Source organism: Oryx dammah, unplaced genomic scaffold (genome assembly GCF_014754425.2).
Source record: "Oryx dammah isolate SB20612 unplaced genomic scaffold, SCBI_Odam_1.1 HiC_scaffold_16, whole genome shotgun sequence".
Classification (NCBI taxonomy): Eukaryota; Metazoa; Chordata; class Mammalia; order Artiodactyla; family Bovidae; genus Oryx; species Oryx dammah.
This window is the reverse complement of record NW_024070200.1, coordinates 39,982,621-40,010,217: the sequence shown is the minus strand read 5'-3', so window position 1 is coordinate 40,010,217 and position 27,597 is coordinate 39,982,621. Positions and strand designations below refer to the sequence as shown.

At 55.5% G+C, this 27,597-nt stretch overlaps 1 protein-coding gene across 1 annotated transcript in view; it reads left to right on the top strand.

The window, feature by feature from the left end:
* Positions 1-25,730, top strand: part of PCSK6 (proprotein convertase subtilisin/kexin type 6) — a gene marked incomplete at its 5' end in the record, with an annotated part of 168,981 nt that extends 143,251 nt beyond the window's left edge. Inside the window, 9 exons of the mRNA XM_040257107.1 lie at positions 6,184-6,363; positions 6,484-6,522; positions 11,887-11,989; positions 12,774-12,970; positions 14,878-14,965; positions 16,518-16,621; positions 20,273-20,402; positions 23,015-23,127; positions 24,391-25,730. Of these exons, the coding sequence (XP_040113041.1) occupies positions 6,184-6,363; positions 6,484-6,522; positions 11,887-11,989; positions 12,774-12,970; positions 14,878-14,965; positions 16,518-16,621; positions 20,273-20,402; positions 23,015-23,127; positions 24,391-24,488 (1,052 nt within the window). The remainder of the gene's footprint in view (positions 1-6,183; positions 6,364-6,483; positions 6,523-11,886; positions 11,990-12,773; positions 12,971-14,877; positions 14,966-16,517; positions 16,622-20,272; positions 20,403-23,014; positions 23,128-24,390) is intronic.
* Between the last annotated feature and the right edge of the window lie 1,867 nt (positions 25,731-27,597).

The following is a 27,597-nucleotide window of genomic DNA, read 5'->3' as shown; positions in this document are numbered from 1 at the left end:
CTTCCCTATGTTCTCCCTGTGGATCCAGGTTTTAGGTGTGACCATATTCCTTCTGCCTGAAGAGCTGCTTCTCCATTTCTTAGCCTGCTGGCCATAACCCTTCCCTGCTTGGACTTATCTCAGAATATCTTTATTTCAACCCATCTTTTGGTTTGTTTTTAAGGATAGGTTTATTTACTGACACGTTGATTTTGACTCTGCTGACCGGAATCAAGGTGAGGGTGCCATGGCTCCACCTATTTCTGAACAGTTATTTTCACTGGATCCTGGGTCAGTCCTGTTTCTTTTCTATTATTTCAGCACTTTAAAAATCGTACATTTTCTTCCCGTCTCCACTGTTTCTGATGCGAAGTGCTTGCATTTACTATGAAAACAAGCATTGTTTACATCTGAGCTAGCTGGCATGCTACGATAACATTTCCGTTCTCGTTTTGTTCTGGCTAGCAAGTTTGCTGAATACGAAATCAATAAACAAAAAGTGTGTTTTCACATTCCAGCATGCAGAACCTCTAATCATTCTTAGTGCCTCACTGATAAATAGAAAAGGACCCCCACACATGTGAGAAGTTTATGCAACATCAAAACAGACACAGACTTTACAGAAAACAAACTCTGGGGGGAAGAAGCAACTCAGGCAGCAAAAACAAAGAGCAGGACCAGAAAATTTCAAGAAAACTGCAGCTGATGTTGTAAAATAGAAACATGGAGTAGGGGAAGACCCACTTCTTCCTCCCTCCTGTGTTTCTCTCCCTGTGTCTCCTCTGTTGTTCACACAGAGCTCTTCACTTCGCGTCACCAAACGTGTGGGGTTTTCCCCAGGCCAGGCAATTCTCTGCAGCTCCACCTGGGTGTGCTACAATGTAACTCCATTCTGGCACCACCTGCCACAGGACAGCATCAGCCCTACAGACTGAGCATTCAGTCCCGCAAGACTATCTGCCCTCTCTTCCCCACCCCACTGTGCTTGGTACACCAGTTGTTAAGCCTGGGCTATCACCTGTGCTTTTGACCGACTGCCTATAGATCTGAAGACCCCCTCCTTAAGTTCAGTTCGGTCAGTTCAGTCACTCAGTAGTGTCCAACTCTTTGTGGCCCTGTGGACTGCAGCACGCCAGGCTTTCCTGTCCTTCACCAACTCATGAGCTTGCTCAAACTCATGTCCATCGAGTCAGTGATGCCATCCAACCATCTCTTCTCTGTCGTCGCCTTCTCCTGCTTTCAGTCTTTTCCAGCATCAGGGTCTTTTCCAGCCAGTTCTTTGCATCAGGTGGCCAAAGTATTAGAGCTTGAGCTTCAGCATCAGTCCTTCCAATGAATATTCAGGACTGGGATTTCTTTGGAAGGAATGATGCTAAAGCTGAAACTCCAGTACTTTGGCCACCTCATGCTAAGAGTTGACTCATTGGAAAAGACTCTGATGCTGGGAGAGATTGGGGGCAGGAGAAGAAGGGGACAGCAGAGGATGAGATGGATGGATGGCATCACTGAGTTGATGGACGTGAGTCTGAGTGAACTCTGGGAGTTGGTGATGGACAGGGAGGCCTGGCGTGCTGCGATTCATGGGGTTGCAAAGAGTTGGACACGACTGAGTGACTGAACTGAACTGGACTGAACTGAACTCAATTTCCTTTAGGATTGACTGATTTTATCTCCCTGCAGTCCAAAGGACTCTCAAGAGTCTTATCCAGCAGCACAGTTCAAAAACATCAATTCTTTGGCACTCAGCCTTCTTTATGGTCCAACTCTCACATCCATACATAACTACTGGAAAAACCATAGCTTTGATTAGACAGACCTTTGTCAGCAAAGTAATATCTCTGCATTTTAAAATGCTATCTAGGTTTGTCATAGCTTTTCTTCCAAGGAGCAAGCGTCTTTTAATTTCATGGCTGCAGTCACCATCTGTAGTGATTTTGGAGCCCAGGAAAATAAAGTCTGTCACTGTTTCCATTGTTTTCCCATCTATTTGCCATGAAGTGATGGGACTGGATGCCATGATCTAGTTTTCTGAATGTAGAGTTTTAAGCCAGCTTTTTCACTCTCCTCTTTTAGTTTCATCAAGAGGTACTTTAGTTCCTCTTCGCTCTGCCATAAGAGTGTGAGGGTGGCGGAGATTTAATAAATTCTTTGTTGTTCATAACTTTGCTTGTGGCTGAAGAAAAGCCAGGAATTCAAAAGGATTAGTTCAGAGCCCTTAATCTAACAAAATCTTTCCCCCACATCTAGCTTGTTTGGATTAGCGCTTAATTCAAAATGCTGGAAGAGAAAAGCAATATCGTTGGTGGTACTTTCCTATTGGCAAACTCTGCCTTAGTCTTGCCTTAATTCTTGTTCTCTCTTTGAATAGGAATAACCCTGTTTGTTCATTAGCTCAGTTCATTGAGAGGAAATGCACTGAAGACAGTGAATGAAGATAAGGCCATTTGTCAGCGACCTCGGGCATCAGCTTGGATTATCCTCTCCTCTCCCTGCAGTGCTGCCCGAGCACTTGATCAGGCAAATGTGCCCCTCCTTCTTCTAGGGTCTCAGGAATCTGATGGAGAGACAGCTAAGGCACTGGGATCAGGGCATCTTTTAAGAACCCTTTCCTGGAAACTAATGGTACCGGTTGGGTTTCTGTAAGGATACCTTGTGCAGATTTGACCAATAAGCAGTACATTCTTGTTAAAAGGTCCTACTGCTCTGGATGAAGGTCCCGTTGGGTGTCGGCTGGCTGGGTCTCTGCTCTAACCCTGGATGGAGTCCTGTGGAGTATGGACTGGGTCTTTGTTGCCCTGGATGCAGTTCTGTGGAGTGTGGGCTGGGTCTCTGCTCTAACCCTGGATGCAGTTCTGTGGAGTGTGGGCTGGGTCTCTGCTCTAACCCTGGATGGAGTCCTGGAGTGTGGGCTGGGTCTCTGCTCTAACCCTGGATGGAGTCCTGGAGTGTGGGCTGGGTCTCTGCTATAAACCTGGATGGAGTCTTGTGGAATGTGGGCTGGGTCTCTGCTCTAACCCTGGATGGTGGGTCTTCTGCTTCCTCCTTGGTTCTTCCCTCTGCGTCTCCTCTCCTCACAGTGAGGGTGGACTCTGGGCATGGTAAGAGTGCTGGGAGCTGGCACGGGCTATGGGCTACATCCTCGGAGTTGTGGATGGGTGTGGAGTCAGGGGAGGGGGCGCAGGGGCTACCCAGCAGCTGAGAGCCTGGAGCTGCACTTCCACATGAGTCACTTTTCTGAATCTCTACCGTCGTTAAAGTCATTTCATTCCCCAGGCCGATCCGTGAAGTAGGTGTTGTTAATGTGATCCCACTTCACAGATGAGGACACTGAAGAACAGGGAGAGTGAGTACTTTGCCTGAGGCCTCTCAGCTAGCAGGTGGCCGAGCCAGGATTTAGTGCCGGGCCTTGCTCTGCCAGCCTCGCCTGGCGCCTCCTCATGTGACCCAGGCTATAGGCTGTCTGTGACTGCAGACATTCAAAAACAACTTCAATGCCTGTCAAGGGCCAAGGGCATTGTTAGTAAGTGACCCCACAGCTCTCGGAGGCAGTGATGGAAAGATCAGCAGGATGTGTTTTAATGGAAAAGCCCAAGCGCAGAATGTGCTGCCAGGTGTGTTGATAAAAGGGACGGGGCAGACTATGTATTCATGTTTGCTTGGATAAGAATAAAACACCTCCAGAAGGATGCTCAGGAAACAGGTAGCCGAGTAGCCGTGGACAGAGATGGTGGCTCGGGCAGGCAGGCTGGGGGGACTTCCACTCTGCTCCTTCTGTACTTGTAGATTTTGAGCCTTCACGTTTGTTTCAGAACTGTAAATCAAAAGCACTGGGCCTCAGCTTTTTCACGTTTGCTTCCTCGACTGTATAACCGGTTTGTTTCTTTGTTGTTGTTGTTTAGTCACTAAGTCGTGTTCGACTCTTTTCGACCCTGTGGACTGCAGCACGCCAGGCTTCCCTGTCCTTCACCATCTCCTGGAGCTTGCTCAAACTCATGTCCGTTGAGTCAATGATGCCATCCAACCATCTCCTCCTCTGTCATCCCCTTCTCCTCCTGCCTTCAATCTTTCCCAGCATCAGGGTCTTTTCCAGTGAGTTGGCTCTTCATGTCTGCTGGCCAGAGTGTTGGAGCTTCAGCTTCAGCATCAGTCCTTCCAGTGAATATTCAGGGTTGATTTCCTTTAGGATTAACTGGTTTGATCTTGTTTAAAAAAAAAAAATTGTTTATTTGGCTGCACCTGGTCTTAGTTGCGGCACACAGGATCTTTAGTTGTGGCATATAGGATTTAGTTCCCCGACCAGGGATCAAACCTGGGCCCCCTTCAGTAGGGGCAGAGAGTGTGGAGTCCTAGCCACTAGACCACCAGGGAAGTCCCTGTTTATAGATTTTTAAACTAAACTTAATGATTTAATATTCATATATGTGAAAGGTAATATATGCCATGTTTTTTTTTTTAAATCAAACCATCCACAAAGGAAAACAATAAAAAGGAAGTCTCTCTTCCATTCCTGAACCCCAGCCTCTTCTCCAGGCCTCCCCTCTCGGCCTCCCTTCCAGGCCTCCCTGCAAGACAGATCCTCCTGCTGGTTTCTTGGGATTATTTTTCTTGTCAACTTTATCGAGATATAATTGGCACGTGGCCCTGAGAAGCATAAGGTTACAGCACAGTGACTTACGCATAGTGAGAAGTGATTGCTGCAGTCAGTCTCCCTAATGTCCTACCTATCATTTCCTACAGACACACAAGGAAGGAAAGAAGCTGGTTTCTCCTCATGAGGAGAACTCTTAGGAGCTATTCCCATGGTTTTTTGGTATTGGTTCTGCTCTCCCCACTCACACACAGGCTGTGCTGATCCCAAGCTTAGAGCAGCCTCCCTTCTCTTGTTTGTCCCACCAAACCTCTGCCTAAAATAAGCATCTGACTTTAGTGACGAGGCCTTTGGTGGGGTTTCTGGAGACATGATACAAAGTTGAAATAAATCTCATCTCTGATTACAGCTCGTAGAGCCCTCATTGCTGCCTGTGGTCATACGCTCCCCTTGCAGTCACTATGAGTGTTCCTCACTCAGCACTGTGAGGAACTGGTTTGATCCTTGGGGCTGTCAGAGAATGGACGGTGCATCTAGCCCAGCTGTGTTTGCTGCACCCGGGCCCACATGAAGCATTTCCCTGTCAGTATCACTTGCTGTGTTGGGAACTCGGCCACGGAAAGAGCCACCCCCTCTGGAGACGTGTCCCAGGGGACAGTCAGCCCAGGACAGGTTCCTTACCTGCTTTAACCCTGGTCAGGCCGGGAGGGCCTGAGCCTGACTTGGGGGCTTTTTGGTGGCTGCAGCTCTCAGGGGCTGGGACCTTATCTGGCCATGCTGGGTAAGAGAAACCAGTGCTGACCTATCCCCCACTGCATGACAGAACCAGTTCCTGTGGAGTCAGTCCTCTTCTTAATAAACCCTGTGCAGCTGGGGCAACCGGAGCCCATTAGCACGAGCCGACGCCTGTCCTTCGGCAGGTCACCCTGGCCCTCGGCCCCTCAGCTGCACGATGATGACATCAGTGACCCTCCCGACACAGTCCCACAGCCCGGAACGCTGGCCACATGTGTTTAGAGAGGGAGGCGGCCTGCAGTCGTGTCTACCCCCACCTTTGTGGGCTGTATTACATCAGTGATCCCACCTGCACGGTGCGGGCCAGGTTCCCCTTCTCACACCTGAGCATATCTAGCTGCCCCGGCCTCCTTCCCTCATAGAGGCAGCAGGGTGGTCCCTGCTGCTCCCTGTCCCCCTCCCTACACATGCAGACCAGTGAGGGTACCAGTCATCTTTCTGTTTCCAAGACCCGCCGTCCTGTGACCCAGGGTAGAGACCCCAGCTAGCACGTTGGAACACATGGGATGAGGCTGAGGGCCCGCCTAACCCAGATCCATCCCCTGGATTTTCCCAGACAGGGAGGGAGCTACCTGTTGTGGGGGTGGGAGTCGTTTGGGGGGAAGGGGCTGCACCACCACCCAAGGAGGGAGAGGTGGCTGGGCAGGGGGTAACAAGGGGGGATGGCACTGGGCTAGGAGCCCTGCTGTCAGAGGAGGGCTGGCTACCTGAGCCGGCAGCGCCAGGCACTTCTGGGGGGCGGAGGTCTCTGGCTGGAGCACGTCCTGGGCCTCCTGAGGGCTTTCTGGACTCTGGGTGAATCTGAATCCTGTGCCTTCCAGGGAAGCTGAGGGAGTGGACCCTCATCCTGTACGGCACTGCCGAGCACCCCTACACCGCCTTCAGCACCCACCAGTCCCGCTCTCGGATGCTGGAGCTCTCCGCCTCGGAGCTGGAACCCCCGAGGACTGCCGTGTCACTGTCCCAGGCCGAGGTTCCGGAGGACGAAGAGGACTACACAGGTACTGAGCCTGCGGCCGGAGGACATGCCTGCTTGTCCACTCCCCGGTGGCAGGCGGGTTAGGGCTGCCGGTCTCCTCTTGCTCGGGAGTCGTAGTAATGGTGGTCGTTTGCACTCACAGCTCCTTCCTCCCCCGGCTCTCCTAGTCTTTTACAGACCAGTAAGTATGCTGCAAACCAGTAAGTACTCTACAACCTTCCTAGGACGGTAATACAGGTTCCCTGTGCCCCAAAAGAACATGGACCTGCCCCCGGCTAGTGGCACTCCTCTGGGGCACCCCCTTTCCTTCAGGGGACCCCCGGCTCCAGCTCAGCCTCCAGACCCTCTCCCTCATCTGTCTGCTCTCCGTCCTCGTGGCCAGGATGTGGGAAGGCCCGGGGCAGTGACGGGAGCCGGGACGTGTGGGCATGGCCAGGAGGAGTGGCTGGCATGGAGACCACAGAGGACCAGGAGATAGGGTGGGGGGACTGGAGGAGGTCGTGTGACAGGGTCAAGGCCTGATGTCGGAGGAACACTCACAAGCAGCAGGGGTGCCTGCTTGCCAGTGGTCTTCCTGCAGCACCCCCACGGGCATCCCTGGCTCAGCCTGCAATGCTCCATGCCAAGGACCTGGCAGCCTAGGCAGCCATGGACGCTCCCAGCACTGGGCCGGGCATGATCTTGTGGGCATACCTGGCTGAAAGCTTTCCTTTGCCTCAGAACCACCCCAGTGATTGTGAAATGTGGAATCTTTCTGGTTGGGTATATTTTCCTTAGCTAAATATTTCAGCTGCTTGATAAATGATGAGTGAGATCTAAGACTATTGTTGCTTTGAGTTATCTAATAGCTTCTGGAAAAAAAAAATAACAAAATGGAGAATTCCACCAATACAGATCAAGCATAAATTATGGGTGATTCAATTTTAAATTTCTCCTACTGTGCCTTTAAAATGGAGCATTGAATTATGTATGGACTAATCTGCTCTGTACCCCCTGTGATTTATAAACAGTGGCAAGATTCAGTAATTATTAATAAAGGACGGATTCCCTCCCCGCTAAAATCTGCTGTGGCTCTAACCTCACACTGTCCTGGAATGTCACTCTAACTCTTATGCAGCCCAGGCCACTCAGGAGCCCGACCATGGGGATTAGAGGGGTCTCTTTGGGACTGAGGGGCGTTCCTGACCCTCAAGGAGGTTCCCTGGGGTCTTGGGCAAGTAGGGGGGGCACACCAGTAACAGGAGAAGAACAGGAAAGGGGCCAGGGCAGGAGGGGCATGGAAGGAGGGGTGAGGACTTGGGGGAGGGGGCCATCTCCTGGGTGCCTGGGGATCCCCTCTGTCACAAACAGGCAAGCCCGGGTACAGAAGCTGCGGGAGAAGGAGAGGGACCGAGTGGGGAAGACTGTGAGGTGCAGCTGTGACTGGGGACTTTGTGGAGTTTCTCACACAGCTGAGGGTGAGCTTGAGAGGTAGCCGAGAACTGGGGAGCCTTCTTGGATGCCAAGCTGGTCATGCTGATGGTGCCTGGGGGACACTGAGCCCTGTTCATTCCTGGCTCTGGCAGCGAGGGCACTGGGCAGTGCTGTGATGGGGGGTGGACAGGGGCCAGGCCAGCCCTCCGGGAGCCAAGAAGTAAATAAAGGAGAGGAGGTAAGTAGGGGGCCAGAGAGGAGGTCAGCTGCTCGCGGGTAGTAAGGGTCTCTGCAGATGGATCCCCTGATGCCCACCTCAAGCCTCATGGTAACATGGAGGCTAGGCTTCTGGGTGGTGAGAATGGCAAGGGCTGTGAGACTCACTGAATATACCTGGTCCTTCAGGCCTAAGCCCGTAAGGACAGAGCCATTGAGAACCCCCAGCTGCTTTCTAATGTTTGCTCACATATGTTTTTATCCTGGATTCACTCCACACAGGAGTCAAGAAAGAGTTTTTAAATAAGCCAGTGTCAGTCCAGCACCTGCAGAGGGGTGTCAACTTAAAAAATAGTCTCAACCGAGAAGTTATGTTTTATTTGAGGGAAGCTTTTAGGACTTAAGCCTGGGAGGCAGCATCTCAAGTGACCCTGAGATAACTGCTCTGAGGAGGTGAGAGGGGTAGGAGCCAGGTTATATAGAAGTTTGCAACTAAGGGCAGGCAGTCTGAACATCAAAAATATTTTTGTGAATTAAAGAAAAGCAGATATCCCAAGTCAAGGAAGTTGGCACTTTTCTGTGTATGAATGAAAATGAATGTGAAAGCGTCAGTTGCTCAGTCATGTCTGACTCTTCGCAACCCTATGGACTGTAGCCCGCCAGGCTCCTCTGTCCCTGGGATTCTCTAGGCAAGAATATTGGAGAGGGTTACCATTCTCTTCTCCAGGAGATCTTCCTGACCCAGGGATTGAATCCAGGTCCCCTGTGTCTCCTGCACTGCAGGCAGATTCTTTACTGTGTGAACCATCAGGTGAGCCCAGACTCTTGCCTCTGCCATTTGTGTGTGGGACGATGCAGGAGTCTGCCTCGCTGAAAGCTCTCCTTCCATGCGCACCTCAGCTGTCTGGGGTCTCTGTCCTGTGCAGTCACATCCTGAGTTCCTCAGGGCTCCCTGGATGGAGTGGCTGCAGCCCCGTGGCGGCCAGATGGCCCAGGTTCTCCTCCTTCCTGGCTGCCCTGGAGGACTGGAGTCACTCATGCCTGTGACCTCCTTGTTTACTGATAGCACAGGAAATGTTCCATTTTCTCAGGGGGTGGTCACCATCCTGCTGGCTGCAAAGCTAGGAGGAGAGTGTCCATGCTGCCCTGTGGCTGAAGCCCTGGGAGGTGAGACAGAAAGCGAGGGGTCTCTGAGGAACATTCAGGCTCCTGGATAGAAGAGGGAAAGGGGGCATAAGCACACCCACCCAGAAGATGGGTATAGCTGAGCCCAAGGGAACCCAGGTGCTTCTGAGGAGCAGTGGGGGTGGGACCAGGCAGCCCAGCTGGTAGACAGAGTTCAGGAATGATTTCTGGCAGGGATGACCCTCCTGTTGGGCTATTCAGGGTGATCCAGGAAGAGATTGGCACAGGGAGGGGGCTCACAGATGCAGACTGGAGGATCCTGCTTGGGAGGATCTCACCGCGCTCCCTGGCACAAGGCTATCCACCCCCTGCCCCTGTGCGGGGCTGGACTTGCCATCCCTGGGCACCCTATCAGGGTTCTGCAACCCCCACCTAGCATGGGGCTCCCCACTGGATCCCTGACTAATCTCTTACCTGCAGAGAGAGAGGCCCCAGGGAGAGGGGACTGAGTGCACCAGGCCTCCCCCAAGCCTTCCATGTCTTGGGACATCTGAGGACATTCTGTGTGTGGACAGGAGGGCGCCGGGTTGCCCCAGTATCCCAGTGCCTTGCTCTTTCATCCCTTCTCACCCTCAGCCATTCAGCAGGTATTTACTGAGCACCTGCTCTGAGCTGTCCTAACGCCTTTCAGGTGCCAGAAAGTTGGCATCCAACATGGTTACTAGACCAGGTCCTGCCCTGTGGAGCTCCATCTGCCAGGCTGGGGAAGAGTGGGGAGTGTGGGCTATCTCCTCCCATCCCTACACTTCTCCTTAGGGTTAAGAAAGTTATTCTCAACTTCTCACAGGAGATTCACCTGCCTTGGGGGGAGATGACCCCAGACCACAGGTTGTCAGGCCTCTTCGGGGAGGGCTGGATGCCATAAAAGGATGAGCAGACAAGAGTCAGCTCAAATGCAAATTGATGCCCAAATCCAACAGCTTCCTGTAGCTGAGGGAGCGATAGGGGAGCCTCATGCCCCCAGACCCTGAGGAGCCGTCTAGCTCGTCCCCAGGGATGAGCACAGCTTTGAAAGGGGTTCCCGGTGGGACCCACAGTGAAAACTTTGGAAATGCCGACAACGGTAAACCTTGGGGGAGGAAAGCCAAATACAGCGAGTCTAACACTAGGAAGGTCTGGAGGCCCTTTAAAGAGGGATGAAGGGGACATTGTGCCCTTAGCAAAGACCCGTTGTGGCTGCACAGAGTAAGCCCTGTGTCTTTCCCTTCGGGCCGGGAAATGCTGGTGACCGGCTAGTCACCTCCTCTTTGACTCTGAACTTACTCACCACCCTCTCCGACAACTGCAACTTTGTAGAAGGTGGTTGTTTTCTCTTCCAGGGACTCAAAAGTCTTCAAATGCCCCTCCAGGCCCCTCCCCACATGGGGAGGCTTTCTGGAGCCACTTCCCAGTGAAGACACTGGGGGAAGTGGGGAGGAGACGGGAGGGGCGTTCCACCATAGCTCAGCCCAGTGGCCAGGTGAGGAGGACCCCTGTGGAGGGGCCCCAGCCCAAGGGCCAGAACTGAAGAGCTGGTCTCTTCCCTGAAGCACAGGTGGAAGGGAGACCGGGACGGGCCCTGTGGGGTTCCCCCAGTTCCAGCAACACACAAGCTCCCAGAGTTAGAACTGGGGATGGAGAGAAGGCGGCGGGGGCACCTCTGAGGTCAAGATGGGGGAGCCAAGCAGGGCTCAGCCCAGACCCACTCGGGCCATGGAGACCTGCCCAGCTCCATCACTGCGTGAGGGTGGCAGCATGGTGCACCCTGCTTCTCTCCTTCATTCCTCATCAGAAAGTGGCTGCCTGGTCACAGCTGTCCCACATGACTCTGCACTGCCCTTCATGGTGGAGATGGGGTTGATACTCAGTCCCCTTGTGACTGCACTGTCCTTCATGGTAGAGACGGGGATGGTGACTGGTCCCCATGTGACTCTGCACTGCCCTTCATGGTGGAGATGGGGGTGGTGACTGGTCCCCATGTGACTGCAGTGCCCTTCATGGTGGAGATGGGGGTGGTGACTGGTCCCCATGTGACTCTGCACTGCCCTTCATGGTGGAGATGGGGTTGATGGTCAGTCCCCATGTGACTCTGCACTGCCCTTCACAGTGGAGATGGGGATGGTGACTGGTCCCCATGTGACTCTGCACTGCCCTTCACGGTGGAGATGGGGATGGTGACTGGTCCTCATGTGACTCTGCACTGCCCTTCATGGTAAAGATGGGGGTGGTGACTGGTCCCCATGTGACTCTACACTGCCCTTCATGGTGGAGATGGGGTTGATGCTCAGTCCCCTTGTGACTGCACTGCCCTTCATGGTGAAGATGGGGTTGGTGACTGGTCCCCATGTGTCTCTGCACTGCCCTTCATGGTGGAGATGGGGTTGATGGTCAGTCCCCTTGTGACTGCACTGCCCTTCATGGTGGAGATGGGGGTGGTGACTGGTCCCCATGTGACTCTGCACTGCCCTTCACGGTGGAGATGGGGGTGGTGGCCAGCCTGCATTGTGACATTGCCACAGAAAGGATGCTAGAATGTCACAGTCCTGGGTCCCTGCCCACTGCTCTCCTACTTGTCCTCAGGCAGCCCCCATCTCAGGTCATCAAACCCTCTGTCCTCAGCCCAGGCAGGTCCCTACAGGATGGGTGTGTTGGCCCAGCAGGGGCCTGTGGGACCCAGACACCGGTTTCTTGGGGGCTCGACATGACTGAGACAACATCTCTGTGGGTGAAAGGAAACGGTTGTTTCTTTAAGGTGTGTGCCATCCGGAGTGTGGGGACAAAGGCTGTGATGGCCCCGGTGCAGACCAGTGCTTGAACTGCATCCACTTCAGCCTGGGGAGTGTCAAGACCAGCAGGTAAAGGGCTGGGCTGCAGCTGTGTGTCCTGGCTCCTACATAGGGATTAGCGACACCACCCGGAAGGGAAAGGTCACATATAGGGTCACAGCCATACACCCTGGAAGGAAGTCACTTTGAGGGTCACAGCCACATACCCCAAAGGGAGGTCACCTGAAGGGTCACTGCTTGAAAAGTTTATGCTTCGCAGCCTTCTGTTCTCATCACGTGAATAGCTCGTGACTGAGACAGAGGCTGTCTCAGAGGCCGTGGGTGGCATTGTGCTATGTTCGTAAGCTTTTTCTCTCCATTGTGTTAAACAAAAGTGGGTCGTACTGAGCATGGCAGTCGCTTAGAAACTGCAGACAAACATTATCTCTGGGGCCAGTACTGCTGTAAACACTAGCAAAGTCTGCCAAGAATGAGGAGTCCCCACCCCTGCGTGCCCAGGCAGGGGTGCAGCCCCCCTGGGGTGCACTCAGCGGCCAGGGCTCTGGCAGGGAAGCTGCTGGGCCCTCATGGTGACCTTGGAGATCCACTTGCTGCCTATCAGGGGGCTTCTGCTGGTGCTGGGAGTTCTGCCCAAGAAAGCCACATGCCCTGCAAGTGCCCCCACCCCTTGGGGAAGCCTTGAGAGGGAAGGGCTCTGGGCTTCCCATGCAAGCCTTCCCCACTCAACTGCATCAGGAACCTCCAGGGGTAGCTGAGGGGTCCCCCTGCCCGCCCTGGCCCACCCCTCCCTGTGCCCCTGTGCAGGTGGGGACTGGGCCCAGCAGTACGGTCTTCTCCATGTCTGCCCCCACAGGAAGTGCGTGAGTGCGTGCCCTCTGGGCTACTTTGGGGACACCGCAGCCCGCCGCTGCCGCCGGTGCCACAAGGGGTGTGAGACTTGCTCTGGCCGGGGCTCCACGCAGTGCCTGACCTGCCGCCGTGGCTTCTACCACCATCAGGAGGTGAACTCCTGTGTGACCCTCTGTCCCGCCGGATTTTATGCTGACGAAAGTAAGTGCATGTCTGTTCCTGGGCCTGGGATAGGAGTCAGTCCCTTCAGGGCAGGGTCCTCTCTCCTGAGAGAACTGTCCACTCGGGGCTGGGGTCCCCTCCTGGGAAAGCTGTCCCTCCGGGGCTTGGGTTCCCTGTCCTGAGAAGACTGTCCTCTGGGGTCCCCTCTCCTGTGAGAACTGCCCACTTGGGGCTAGGGTCCCCTCCTGGAAGAGCTATCCGCTTGGGGCTGGCTCCCCTCTCCTGAGAGAACTGTCCCCTTGGGGCTGGCTCTCCTCTTCTAGGAGAACTGTCCCCTCAGGTCCACTCCCCTCTCCTGGGAGAATTGCCCTGGCCCTCTGCTTCCTGTGTGCAAGGACCCTTCATGGGAAGGAGTGGGGAGGAAGGGGGAAGTCACAGCCCTTGGACCCTGGTAGTGGACAGCGGTTCACATGGGGCCTGGCCAAGATGGTTCAATGTGACACAGAGATGGAGCCCCTGGAGCCAGGGCTGTCATGCGTGTGTGGGTCAGTGTCCACTGTGGAGGTTGAACAAGAGGTGACTTGAGTCAGGGGCCTTTAGGCTCACTGATTTCAGACACCCATGGAAAGGCCTCTGAGGACCCCACCGCTTGTCCTGGAGTAGTGGGTGTGAGCATGGGGGCTGGGGGGATGGGGAGCACAGACCCCACCACCATCCCCACCCCTGTCAGCAGCTCGCGGCTTTGGTGGTTTAGCCGCTGTGCTGAAGTTATGGTTGCAGACAGGGAGGTTTTGGGCCTCCGTGAATGAGCAGAGCCTGCTGTTGGGTGAGACTGGGCTCAGAAAGATGGCATGGGGTAGGGGGCCGGGGGGGCAGGGTTGGGCCATGCGCCTCACAGTAACCAGGCTCCCAGCTAGGCGACCCTGCTGAGGGGAGGAAGCTGAGCGAGGCAAGAGGGCCCAGCTTCGATGACCCAGCAGGGTGTGAGCTCAGAGCAACACTAGCATCCTGCCACCCTGCCTGTCCTGGGGAGCAGGGTGGATGGCCCCAGGGCCAACGGCTCACCATCTATCCCCCACACCCTGGAGGAGAGTGCAGAGAGAGTCTGGGTTAAATCAATGGAGACAGTTCTCAGATGGCGTGTTGGCTGTGGTGCAGATGACAGGCCTTACTGGAGCTCATGTCTGGCCTGGGCCTATAGGAGGCCCCATCATGCCCTGCTGTCACTGCTGTGGGAAGGAGCCAGGCAGTCTTTAAGGATGTTTACAGCTGTGGAACGACCACCCTCTTTAGAGGAGCCTCAGAGTCAGGCAAGACAGGCTTCACAGCCTTTGCAGACTCCTGTCTGGGGGCCAGGTTGGCTACGCCTCCATCCACACTCCCCATCCCACCCCAATGCCTTGTCCCCCAAGACGTGCTCTCTGAGCCCCTGCAGCATATATAATGCTGCCTGTGGGCCCTGGGGAGGACGCCCCAAGGTGTAGTGGCCAAGATGCCAGGATGAGTGACCTGGATGATCGCCAAGACCCAGGGCTTCCCCTTCAAGGTGTGGCAGATGTTGAGCTTTGTGTCTCACCGCTGTGAAGACCCTCTGTTGGGTTGGGAGGTTCAGGGGCTCCTGTGGCCCCACCCATCTCACTCAGGAAGACCAGCCCCTCAGGAAATTGCTTGGCTGCCTCCAGTCCCCGAGGAGAGAGCTAAGGGCCCCCTCCAGACCTTAAGGTGACCTGAGGACTTGAGTTTACTCCAGAAAAGGGGTGCAAGGCCTGTGACCCAACCCCCAGGCACGTGGTCCCCATATGGCTCTGGTGGTTCTGTCAACATGTTGCCTATGACTGCTGTTCCATCAGTGAGCCCCTCTCGAAACTCTTCAGTCCTGTTGGCCCAAGCTTGACCTACATCCACTCTTCTCACCCTTCTCTTTTCCTCCTCTCACTTTTCTCCAGGTCAGAAAAACTGCCTTAAATGCCACCCAAGCTGTAAAAAGTGCATTGATGAGCCAGAGAAGTGTACTGTCTGTAAAGAAGGATTCAGGTAAGACCCTCCTGTTGGGCATGGCCGCGGTGGTTTTAGTGTCTGTTGTCGATTTACACTTTTTCCTAAAAGCTAAAATTTCAGAGGCCCAAAGCCCTTTCAGGATAAAGATTCCAAGTCAAAATCAGATCTGCACTTAGAGCTTGTCTAGGATAGAAAGTCGGAGGATGAGGAAGGTCTCTAGTCTGAGGCAGCATTTGGGGAATCAGTCAAAGCTGATCTGCTGATGGAAAGTGGGGCTGGAAGCTGGAGGGTGGGAGTCCAGCTCCTTTCTCAGGCCCCGAATCCCACCCACCTGTCTCCCTCCTGGTCTGGACACGGGGTTCCTCCCTCTGCCCCATCGCCTGGCCTTCTCTGTCTCCCAGCCCTCGTGTTTCCTCCCAGGGAGCTCTCCTGTAAACATCTTACTGTTTCCTGTAAAACATTTTACTGGATTAAAGGTTTTTACGGGAATATTTTGAAATGTTGGTTTAGCCCATTTCGTGCCATCAAATTACACACCACTTGTTCCTTGAAGTCACCGTCTAGAAGCTTAGAAGTCATTCTGTTAGGATTTGTGCTGCAGGCTCTCCCCAAGTCCAGTCTCAGACTGGGGTCTGCACTTGAAGAAAGAAAGAGACAAGAGGTGGTCCTTGAGGGAAGCGCATCCCGCCTCACCCTGCTGCGAGGGGGCAGGGCGGGGCAAGGGGTCTTGTTAAAATGCAGATGCTGACCAGCTGCTCTGTGACTCTCAGCATGTCTCACCAGGCCAGGGGACAAGGTTACTGGTCCTGTGGCCCACCTCCCCCCGCCCACCTTCCACCACCCGAATGCCACTGTGAGGGGAAAACACCCACAGGGTTGAGTTCTTGTGCAGCAAGGAGTGAAGGAAGGAAGCGTAATGAGCATTTTATTCCATCAGCTCTCACCATTTAATCTTTATCGCAGTTACTAACGGGGAGAGGAACAATCTTCCCGGCAGCACAGCTGAGCTTCCCTGAGCCCTGAGCTTCGTCTGATCACTTCCAGATCAGGGGATTGGAGTGAAGAGGGTCCAGGGAGCCAGGAAGGGAAGGGAACCACAACCCCAGAGTTGCAGGTCACCCCCGTTCTCATCTGAGCCTGGGAGTCACAGCTCGCAGGCTTGCCAGGTCCCAGGAGCGGATTTTATTTCAAGTTCATTGTGAAACACGGAAGGTTTCAGGCAAGGGCAAGGCTGGAACCAATCGAGTTTCAAGGTGATTGTTGCTGCTGGCCCCTCTCCCGCATTACAGACGCTGCGCCCTGGGAGACGGAGCCAGCAGGGTGACACCACCACCCCCTCGGGCCTCAGATTCCATAGTGGCTGGTGTCAGAAAGTGCACAGGAAACGGCACTCCGCATGGGGACAAGGCCACCAGAAGGCCTGAGCATCCCTCCCAACCACTTTTCCTGAGCTCAGAACCTGAAGTGACACCAACACCTGTGTTCCAGCACCTCTCATCTCCTCTCAGAAAAGATGTTGAGGACAAATCCTAATACAGTCAGAGTTTCAGAAAGGATGTGAAAACCTGCCTTTTTCCCTGTTCACCAGCCTTGCCCGGGGCAGCTGCATTCCAGACTGTGAGCCAGGCACCTACTTCGACTCTGAGCTCATCCAATGTGGGGAGTGCCATCACACCTGCCGCACCTGCGTGGGTAAGTTCACACCTGCTCCCTAGGCCAGCGGGTGGGCGGAGGACCTGAAACCCAGAAAGCCCTGGCACTTAGGGCTCTGTGGGTGGATGTTGCAGTGTTGAGTCCGGGAGGAGAGAGAGTGATTAGCAGGCACAGAGGTTCAGTTTGGGAAGATGAAAACGTTTGGGGCATGGATGGTGGTGGTAATAGCTCCACGATGGTGTGAATCTCCTTAATGCTACTGACCATAGGGCCAGACCAGATGTTTTTTATGGTGTACTCTACCCTAGTTTTTCTGAGCATGCCTAAGGCAACATATGAAAGACACAGGTGTACTACAATATTGTGTTACTACTTACTCAGTCGTGTCCGACTCTTTGCGACCCTATGGCCTGTAGCTCCTCCGTCCATGGGGTTCTCCAGGCAGGAATACTAGAGTGAGTTGTCATTCCCTTCTCCAGGGAATCTTCCGAACCCAGGGATCAAACCCATGCCTCCCGTGTCTCCTGCATTGGCAGGTAGACTCTTTACCATCAGCCGCCAGGGAAGCCCTAATGCTACTGAACTATGTTAAGTGGTAAATATGGTAAATTTTACATTGTGTACATTTGACTACAATTTTTAAAAATTAAAAAAAGAAAAACCACAAGGGCCCACATCCTGGCGTTAGGAGCCCGGCCAGCAGGGGTTGCTTTCAGGCCAGGCCGAGCTGCTCACTGCTCTCGAGCTCTTGCCAAGGCAAGTGCCTGAGGTTCAAGTCCTAAAGATTCAGGAGTCATCGGGGAGAGACAGGGTAAGTTCTGAGCCTGAAGGAAGGAGAAGTCTTCTTAAGACATAGCCTTAGTTCCTGGGCCTGTCTTAGCTTCAACACTCACTCACAGAGGAAAGGCTTCTGTAAGGGGTGTGTGTGTACTGCAGTCCCCACAGGGATGATGGCAGAGCTGCCGTCCAGCCGCAGATTCTGTGTAGAATCTGAGAGTGATTGTTTTGTCGGCTCGTGCTGCAGAGCTGTGTGCAGCAGATGACGCCGCACATCAGAGTTTGTGGCCCACGTACATTTCTGGTTGAATCTTCTCCTCTGACCCTCCTTCCCAACCCAACGCTGGGGTCCTTGTTCTAGGAAACCCACGTTGGGTGGAGCTTTTGCTGCAGAAAGGGTGTAAGGATGAGCTCTCCACTAAGGATGTAATGTGGGTCCCGGCAGGACAGGGTAGCCTCCCAGGGTAGACATGCCATGGCCAAGGCCATAACCTCAAGGCCTCTGGAGCAAGCCATGCCTCCCTGGGGCCACTCTGGGACAGCAACACCCCCCCTCCCCCCAGAAGGCCAGGGCTTGTCGGGCAGCCCTCCTGCCTTTTGCCTTGATGCCTGTCAATGTTGGTTCTATGTCTTTGACTAGTTGTTTAGCCCAGATTGATAAAGGAACATCACCGACATCACTTATTCAAATATCACAGTCTGTTGAGTCCATAACACCCAGCCAGGCGTTTGTCTTTATAGCACTTTTGCTCATTCTGCAATTTCCTTTCTTGGCACCCCCACACTGCCTGCTGGTGGATGGCTTTATAGTCGCTTGTGGGTTCTCTCACCCAGCCCAGCCACCTGTCACTTCAGGGGCCCAGCTGTCCCAGGGCTGCCCTGCACCCACGCCTGCCTACCCAGGTGCCGTCTATGCTCTGGGATGTGTGCACCCACCCTGGCTGATGTGGGTAGAGGGACCCTGCTTCCAGCTCTGAGTCTCAGAAGGCCCCTTGCTGCTGGTCAGGGTCCCTGTCCAGAGCCCCTGGAGGCCCAAGCCACCTGGCCTTCCCCTTCTGCTCTCATTCAGGGGCCCCTGCTGCCCTGTCTGTGAGAGCCCTGGGCACCATGTGGGGAGGTTCGAATACACAGGAGCTTAGGGGCATCTGTCCCCACCCCAGGCGGCAGGGACCCCAGGATGGTCAGTCCGTGTCCCAGAGCCTCTGAGTCAGGAGGCTGGGATCTCTGGGGTGCCCATCTGCCATGATGGGTGCAGGAGACCCGGCTCTGTCTCCAGCTCTTGTTGTCATGGTAAAAGATCCAGAATGGAGAAGGTACCGTCTTAACCGTGCTGAGGCGCACACCTTGGCGGGGCCTCCACCCATCCAGGGCTTTCTTGGCTTCCAGCCACAGCTGAGCATATTTCACCCACTTTGTGTTTAGGAAACTGAGCATTAAAGTAGAAGTAGCCTGCTGCAGATGCTGGGGAGTGGCCCAGGTGGTAGGATGGGGGCGGGGTTCAGTGAGGGGCCACCCACGGACATGCTCCCTGGAGATAAGCGGGGGCGGAAGGAGGGGGCACAGGAGCAGCCATCAATCCAGAAGGACGTGTGCCAGGCTCTCCCACCACACCCCAGCTGCAGGGGGACAGTGCGCCATGCAGACCCGGGCGGTGGGCACCTGTCCTTCACGAAGGCCCGTCACGCACGGGCTCCCACTTCTGCCTCACCCCCATCCCTTCAGATGCTCAGAACCCCATCCAGGCCAGCAGCTGTGGTTCTGAGACACAAGACCAACCGTTGGAGCATGGAGCCGTCTGCAGGGGTTCTCCCTTGACGCAGGCGTGAGTCCCTCAAGTCCACAAGGTCCACGAGTCACTCCTTGAAGACGACTGGACACCTCAGCCTAAGCTGCCAGGCCTCCAGCCGAGGCCAGACCCCAGTCAAAGTGTGGGGAGGTCCAGTGAGGGGCACATCCAAGACGACTGCTCCCCACGCTTGACCCTCTGCGCCGTCAGCCTGCGGCCTCCTGGCCACCTCTGACACCCCGTGAGGTGCTTTGGAGATTTGGCACAGAGTGGATGCCTGGCGCTCACTTGCTATTGGTGTGAATGGTGAGGAGGTGGGCAGAGACGGACAGCACAGTCTCTTCAGTCTGGGCCGCGCCTGCCCCACGCTGACGAGCCCTGTTGACTGAGCTGTAGGTTTTCCTTCATAACTCTTGATCCTTCATTCAGAGTCCTTGCCTCTTCTGTCCCCACACCCCACCCCATGAGCCCGAGTGGCTTTTTTTCTGTTGAAATTGTCCCGATCCTTCACATCACATCTCTGTCAGCCCCAGGCCCACACACCTCCTCTTTCTATTCTCCACGTCGTCTCACACCACATTCGGTCCCCTCGAAACACCACGTGGGCTGCAGATGCGGGTATAAGTTACCCTGAGAAGCAGGTGAAATCAATAGAACATGTTTAACCACATTATGTAAATATTACCATTTCTCCATGTAATTGATATTTAAAGATCAGTGAGCTGATCTTTACTTTTTTTACTTTTTTTTTTTTAACTACATCTCTGAAATCCAGCAAGTAAGTTTGTGTGGTCAGGCCCCATTTTGAGTTCAAGGCTACAACCCAGCTGCCCTAGCTTAAACCGGCCCAGGCTTGTTGGGAAAGAAGGCCCTTAAGAATCAGGCTGATGAACGTGGCTGGGGCCGGGGGAGTGCGCTGAGCTTGGCATGTAAGGCCTACTTCCTAGGAGTGGGCGAGGGGGCCAGTATAGACATGTGGTGGGCACCAGTTGGGGGGGTGGTCTTGCTGCAGGGCAGCCTTTTGGGGCGTCCGAACAGGACCTGGCTCTCGGGTGGGGCCGCAGATCTGTGACACGCAGCAGATGGTGGGTGGTCACTGACCTCTGCTCTCTCCCCGCATCCCTCAGGGCCCAGCAGAGAGGAGTGCATTCACTGTGCCCCAGGCTTCCACTTCCAAGACTGGAGATGTGTGCCGACCTGTGGTGAGGGCTTCTACGCAGAGGACATGCCAGGGCTGCCCCACAAGGTGTGCCGCAGGTAGGTGCCTCCTCCAGGCAGTCCTCCCAGCCCAGCCCCAGATGGCTGGGCATAGTGCCCGTGGAAGAGGGACCAGGTCTGGAGGCCTCTGTCTCAGGGACTGGGGTGGGGTTCACTTTCTGAGTATCTGTTTAGACCTACAGCCACAGACCAGTGTGCTCACTGTGTGTGGAAACCACCTATTGGGTTTGCTTAGATTCTAAATTAGATAACTTAGAGAAAAAGAGAAGGTCCTGACAGCCTCCTCATTCTAAAGCCATTTCCAGCCACTGCAGCGATGCCATAAGCCTTCCCAGTCTCCTTTTCCACTCCTCCTTTGCATCTGCACAGCGCCTCATCCTTGTCTGGGGACTCTGGTCATCATGGGCCGTGGGCAGTGATGAGAGGCCGTTTGCTTGGTGTCCTCCTCCTGTCCTGCTGCGTGCTGCCTCACTCCAGGCTTCGTGACCTAAGCCCAGGAGCAGGGCAGAGCAGCCCGCCTCATCCAGGGTGAGAGTAACCATGAGGACTCTGCAGGTGACCTTGAAGACCTTGACGTTGAGCCTGAAATAGACTCAAAACAAGGGAGCCCGGGGCCCACATCAGAGCAGTGTGGACAGACCATACCCCATCTTCCAGCTCACAGCTAAGAACCCACAGGGGATCTTCAAGGCCCCCAGGATATATTTGAGAGCTGTTCCAGATTGTAACCTATCCTCTTAAAACAAAAACCAAGAAACCAAACATAAAACAGGAATACTAACCACTCTGTGGTAAGCCAATGAGATACCACCCGGTCCTTGCATTTGTAGGACCCACACAGGAGGGTTGGGGTTTCAGCCCTTCTGCCCAGCTGCCTTCACCCAGCCTGGCCAAGTCCGTGCAGGCCCCTTGACACCAGCATCTGAAGTCAACCTTGATTTTAACTCACCAACTCTTTCTAGGGCAGCAGCCCAGGGACTACATGTTCTGTAGTGATAACAGTCTCATTTGTCAGACACCCTGGACCCCTGGGGGTGCAGGGTGCTCCCACACTGTGAGGTCTCCCAGCCCCAGGAAAGCTCCTCCTGGGCTGCAGAGGCCAAAGCTCCCTGGGTGCTCTCCCCCATGGGAGATGAGGCTTTTGGCCTGGAGCGGGGTCCAGCACTGGGGCTGACACAGCAGGTCTCAGAGGTGCATCCCAGGAAGAGGCCTACATGGGGCACCAAGGTGTTGGATGCTGGCACTGCAGAGAATTTCCTCCTCCTGACCCCCTGGCTCTGAAGACCCCTCCACATGGCTCCTCTGGGGGGATGGATGGCCTTGGTCCCCAGCTCTGAAGACCCCTCTGTGTGGCTCCCCCAGGAGGACGGACTGCCTTGGTCCCCTGGTTCTTCAGGGCCTCTTCCCACTTGGGCAGCAGCAGCTCCCAGGGAACCTGGCTCTCCAAGACCCATGGTCCAGTGCCAGCCAGGCCCATTCCTGGAGAGGACGGATGGGCAGGTTCAGGGGGCAGGGCCCAGCCAGCTGGGCTGGAGCCTGAGCACTGAGGAAACCCATGAAGCTGAGGGACAGGGCTGAGAGTGAGAACTGTCCACCCTGAGTACTGCAGATGAGGTCTGGACACACCGAGACTTAGGAAAAAGACCTGGAAGAGGAGTAAGAACCTCTTTGAAGACAGAGCAACTCATGGGGCAGGAGGTACTTGCCTGAGGGGTTGCTAGCCTTGCCTTCCCGGCCTTCCCACCACACTCCCGCCCTAGCCCGGCCTCTCTGGGTTCACTGTTGGGGCAGGACGTGGGCAGGCCTCTGCTATCTGAGTGTCACCAGAGCAGCCTGAAGACGCAGGTGGGTGGTGGTCCCAGCAGTTGGGGGCAGGCAGTGGGGCTGCAGTGGGTGCCACCCTGCAGAGGTGGAGGACATAGTCACAGGGATCTTGGGGGTGAGGTAGTGGGTGGGGGACTGACTCTTAAGTGGCCACTGTCCCATGCAAGGAGCTGGCTGAGCCGCCTCCTGCCTGCCACCCTACCTGCCTATCTGAGCCCGCTCCCGGGCCTGCTGGGCCTGCGGCAAGGCAGGTCTGGGGAGACCTGGTGCCTGGAATGGAATTAGACTGGAGAGGCAACGGGCAGGTGAGGTCCGTGCGGGACCCAGAGCAGGTTGGCATCAGCCAGCTCTCTTGAGGGGCCCGACAGTGAGCCCTGTAGGTTGGGCCGGCCGGCCAGTCTCTAGAGCAGCTGCTTGACCCCAGCGCTGCAGCCCAGCCACAGCTGGATGCAGATGGACAAGACAGGTCCCAGCAAAGCTGCTGGTGTGGCCCGAGGCCAGAGTGTGCTGACCCCCAAGGTCACGGCGCTCCGATGGTAGTAGCCCTGGGTCCCATCTCTGGGACAGGACTGAGAGGGCACCCCCAGCCCTGTCCCCAGGGGTGAGGCTGACCTCACCGCAAAGGAGGCTGAGACTGATGGGCGGCGCCCCAGCGGCTCCTGGGTCCTGTTTGTCGCACAGGTGACAGGTCAGACAGGAGGAGAGACCACCGTGGGGGCAGGGTTACTGCCAGGGGCACTGCAGGAGGGCAGGCAGGCCGGCCGGAGGGCCCTGGGAAGGGCCGGAGTGGTAGGGGCCCTCCTTATTGGGAACCCGTGTCCCCACAGGTGTGACGAGAGCTGCCTGAGCTGTGAAGGCTCCAGCAGGAACTGCAGCCGGTGTAAAGCGGGCTTCACACAGCTGGGGACCTCGTGCATCACCAACCACACGTGCAGCAACGGTGAGTGGGCATGGGCTGGACCCAAGCCCCTTGGCTGCCCAGCGAAAGAGAAGGGGAGAGAGGGGCAGGGGCCACAGGCTGTCCCTGGGGCACCCCTTCCCTCCAGGCCCCTCACACTGACCAGAGAGGGTCCAGCCGCCACCCCGCTACTGTGGGTCTGTCCAACGAGTGACTCCTAGGAATGATTCGGACGTTGTCCCCACTCTCACTCCAGTAGCCCCAGGTGGCTTGGGTGTGGTGGCATGCGTTAGGAGAGGCCCGCGTGTTCCGCAGGAAGGATCCGTGTGTGTGCTGTGGGAGAGCCCTGGGCCTCTGGTCGACTGGGATGTGAGGATAGGTTGTGAAAGCAGAAACTCAGAGACCAGGGTGGGGGTTCCAGGCAAGAGGAAGGGTTGGCACAGAACTCTGGCCTGGAGACCAGGGCAGAGGCCATGGGCAGACGTGCCATGGTAAGGAGCCACCGTGGTTCAGGAAGCACAGGGATGAGCAGCCCGAAGCTGTCTCTGGGCACTGAGAGCCTGCTGGTATGCTGGAGGGAGAGCTGCCAGCACCACGAGGTCCCTAAGCATGGAGCTGGCAGCAGCCTGGGCCTGGCAGAGTGTGAAGCCCCCAGAGAGAGCCCGGGCATGCCCTGCAGACCATGAGGTGGCCTCCTGGCCTTGGAGCTCTGTGGTTTCCTTGGCTTGGAGAATCGTGTTCCTTTAAGGCCAGGAAGCGCTTACTTCAGCCAGGAAATGCTTACTTCAGGAAGCCACCTCCTCGGGTGAGGTCCCAGCCCCAGAAAGTGAGGCTGCTCCTGCCCCATGAGTGCAGGTCCCCAGAGGCCAGCTGCCAGGGGAAGGGCTGGCCTTAGTGGCTTGGCTCTTCCGCTCCCTCAGCCATTCCTGGTGCCCTGATGAACCCTTTCCTCTCGTCATCCCTCCTCCCCCACTGGGGCATCCCCGGCATCACGCAGCAGCCCCCACCCTGCCCCCGCCAAGTCTGCCCTCTTTCTCCCACGTCCAGAAAGAGGAACAGTAACCACGGAGGGCTCCCCGCACAGCCCGGTGTCCCCAGACCCTGCCAACCCCCACACCCCGACCTGTCTCCTCCCCAACCCGCCCTCGTCTCAAGGCTCAGCTCCAGCCCCGGCCTCACTGGGCTGGCCATCTGTCACCATGGGGGTGATGGCAGACGGCTGCCTTCCAGAGTGGGGAGCTGGGAGCAGCCATGTCTGGCCCCCACATCTGACCTGTCCCTCCTTTCTCCTTTGGGGGAACCCAGCTGATGAGACGTTCTGCGAGATGGTCAAATCCAACCGGCTCTGTGAACGGAAGCTCTTCATCCAGTTCTGCTGCCGCACGTGCCTCCTGGCCGGGTAGGGGCACCCAGCCCCCGCACAGGGCAGGGCCCCTCCCGTCGTCTGTCTGTCCATCCACCTTTCTCCAGGCTGTCGGCCAGAGCCTGTTTCAGGGATGGCGCCCCCGTCTGACAGCTTCATCTCCTTAGGAGCAAGGTCCTTCCTGGCGACTCTGGGCACCCAGGCCAGGCGAGGACAGGGGGTGCCTGGAGGAGGTGTCCCGGGAGCGGTGACACCCGCTCACACCCCCTCGCCGGCTGCTGCGTCCTGGCCAAGTCACAGCATGAACGCTGGGGATCCACAGCTCCTGAGACCATGCATTCACTGAATCTCCAAGACCAAAGCAGAAAGGCCAGCCACGTGGCCCAAGCAGCACCCTCCTCCCTGTGCTTCCATGCCGCCCGAAGAGCCCTGGCTGTGCCCCACGAGAAGGGGCCTGGGGCACACCTGCTTCTCTGCCAGCTGCCATCTGGGAGGCGGTTTGGTCAGACTCAACAGAACAGATCTGGGAGCGTAAAACCTGTGACCACTGGGGATGGAGCATCTGTTTCTACATGGTCAGTGACTTCTGAAACCACAGCCATGGCTTAAAGTCACATCCCAGTGGGACGAGATGGAGAGACCCTCCATCTACAGCTCTCGCTTCTGAGTGGGCCGAGGGCCCCGGGTCACCACATCCCATCTGCGCCTCTGCGAGTCTCATGGCCCGAACGGTCACCTCTGCCTGATGGAAGGTAGCCCCAGCAAGCAAGCAGCTCTTCCTACCAAGATGTAAGCCTGTCCATGAATTGCCGGTTGTCAGTCACTTCGCCTCAGTGGAGCTGCTCTGAAAGCCCGTGGGCCCTGTCCTGTTTCAGGACACTTGTCTTAAGGTGGGCTCACTTGTGTCTGTGTTTGCTGTGAGCCTATCAACACAGTTGAATTTACTTCTGCCAAACCTGTGTGGGCATTTTATAAGCTACATGTTCTAATTTTTACCAATGTTAATTATTTTGACAAATATTTCATATATTTTCATTGATATGCACAGATCTGCTTGATGAAGTCCCTTTAATACGGGAATTAACATTTGCCTTAAATTTTCTCAAGCTCGTTCTCCATTTTCATCCTGCTCCCCTCTGTGACTGTAACACCTTTGACAAGCCACCGGTCAGCTGGGGGGAGCCCAGCTGTTGTTGATTGAATCCACAACCCCGAAAAAGAAATTCACAAGGCAGACACGGTGTTAACCCTAAATTAATAAAAGAGTTAACATTCCATGGCAGAGGAGCCTGTGTTTCTTTCCAAGGCACAACATTTAAATGTGGGCACTGGCCAGCATATGAGATGGCTTTACGTGTGGTTTTATTGCAAGGTCTTGGAGCCTTAACAAATGATGCTACAGCTAAGCTGTGGGAGAATCACACAGCCCCAGCTCCAGGGTATCATCAGGCAAACAGACCCAGTTTGGGCCAGAGGAGGGAGGGGCTGGATGTAGAGAGTCCTCCTTTCTGTCCCTGGGGAGCCCAGACGGCAAGTGTCTTCAGCTGGACCTACAAGTGTCGTTTAGTTAGGTTGCAGCGCGTCTTCCACATGGTGGCCGGAAGCCCCAGGCCCATGGGCTCCACACTGTGGAGGTTTCACCCTGGCCTCTCTGTGAGGTAGGGGTTGTCCTTACCAGGAGTCCTTTGGCTGCAGATAAAGGAAATCCACCACCTGGAGCTGACTCAGGAAGAAACAAGTGCGTGCGGGGCGTTGTTCTGGGATTCTAGGGTTGTCTCTGGATTTCAGGAGAGCTGCTGCTGGCCCTCGGGAGCCCGTGTCCTCTGGACCCTCTCTGGGGGACCGCGGCACCTCCTCTCGCTGCACGTGATGGGAGAAGTGATAGGCAGCACCACCCACAGCTCCCGAGAAAACTGGTGCCAGGCCTGCCCCTTGGGGTTCTGAGCCTGCTGCGGGCCTGGGTCATCTGCCCCTCATCTGGGTTTGCCGGGTGCCCCCAGCTCTGCCCACAAGGACGGCTTTCCAGTGGTGACTGTGTGCGTGGAGGCGGCAGCAGCTCTGGGAAAATGAGAAAGCGGCGAGGGGGTGGCATGGGGAGTGGCCATGCAACCTACCAGCCTCCACCACGAGCCAGAATTGACCTGAGTCGTCAGTGTGAGGCAGAAGGACGGACGAAGTGAGGGGTCTGCTTGGGAGTCAGTAGCCAGGACTGTCTGTGATTGAATTAAAGTCAGAAGCGTGCTGAGGACCTCCAGGGCGAGGTGCCATTACAGTCCCAAGAGCTGTTTGTCCACAGAGAGCATATGGTTTAACATATTCAGTTGCAACTGAACCAGAAACAAGTCCTGTTAGTCTCAAAGGACACCACCTACAAGAAGCCCACCAGGCAACCTTGGAGCACATGTACCCTCCTGGCCGTGGCTAGGCCAGCCTGTCCTGGGGTCGGCACTTGTGGTGCGGAGCTGAGAAGGTGCTCCCCAAATCCTAAGGACCCAGAAGCCCCTTGTTAAAAGGATGTGAAAACTGACCACGTAGAATGCCTGTGTGCAGATGGCCTGACGTGAGAGTTGTGGGGGCCCTGCTGGGACAGGACATATCTGAGGATTTTGCTTCCTGTGATAGACGCATGGGGCACATCCTCTGAACCCATCCTGTCATAGACCGCAGCTTGTAGAGCTGACGGGACCTGGCTCAGGCCGACTTGGGCCAGGCTGCTCCATCATGTGCCTAGGAGGGAGGCTGGCTCTCGCAGGGAGATGGTCACTTCAGCAGCCGGCTGGATGCAGCTATGGTGCCTTCACTTTAAACTGTCTTCATTCCTGGTGGGTGACATTTTTCTGACTTTGTCCCCCAATTTAAGGCTCCATGGTGGTCCCCAGATGCAGGTCCCCATCCTCCCAGCCCACAGCTGACAGCATACCTCTTCACAGGGCTGGGAAGAACTGCACTTCCTATAGGAAATGCACTGATAACAAATGGGGACTGGACGGAGCCTTAGGAACAAAGAAGGCCTATAGGCGTGGCCAATATAGGATGCTCTTGAAGTTGGGAAACTGCCACTCATTATATTTCGATCATTGATCATATGATTGGAGGGGGCCCTAACCCTTCAAGCTCAGACCCTGGGCCCTGGGAGTAGGTGAGGGAGG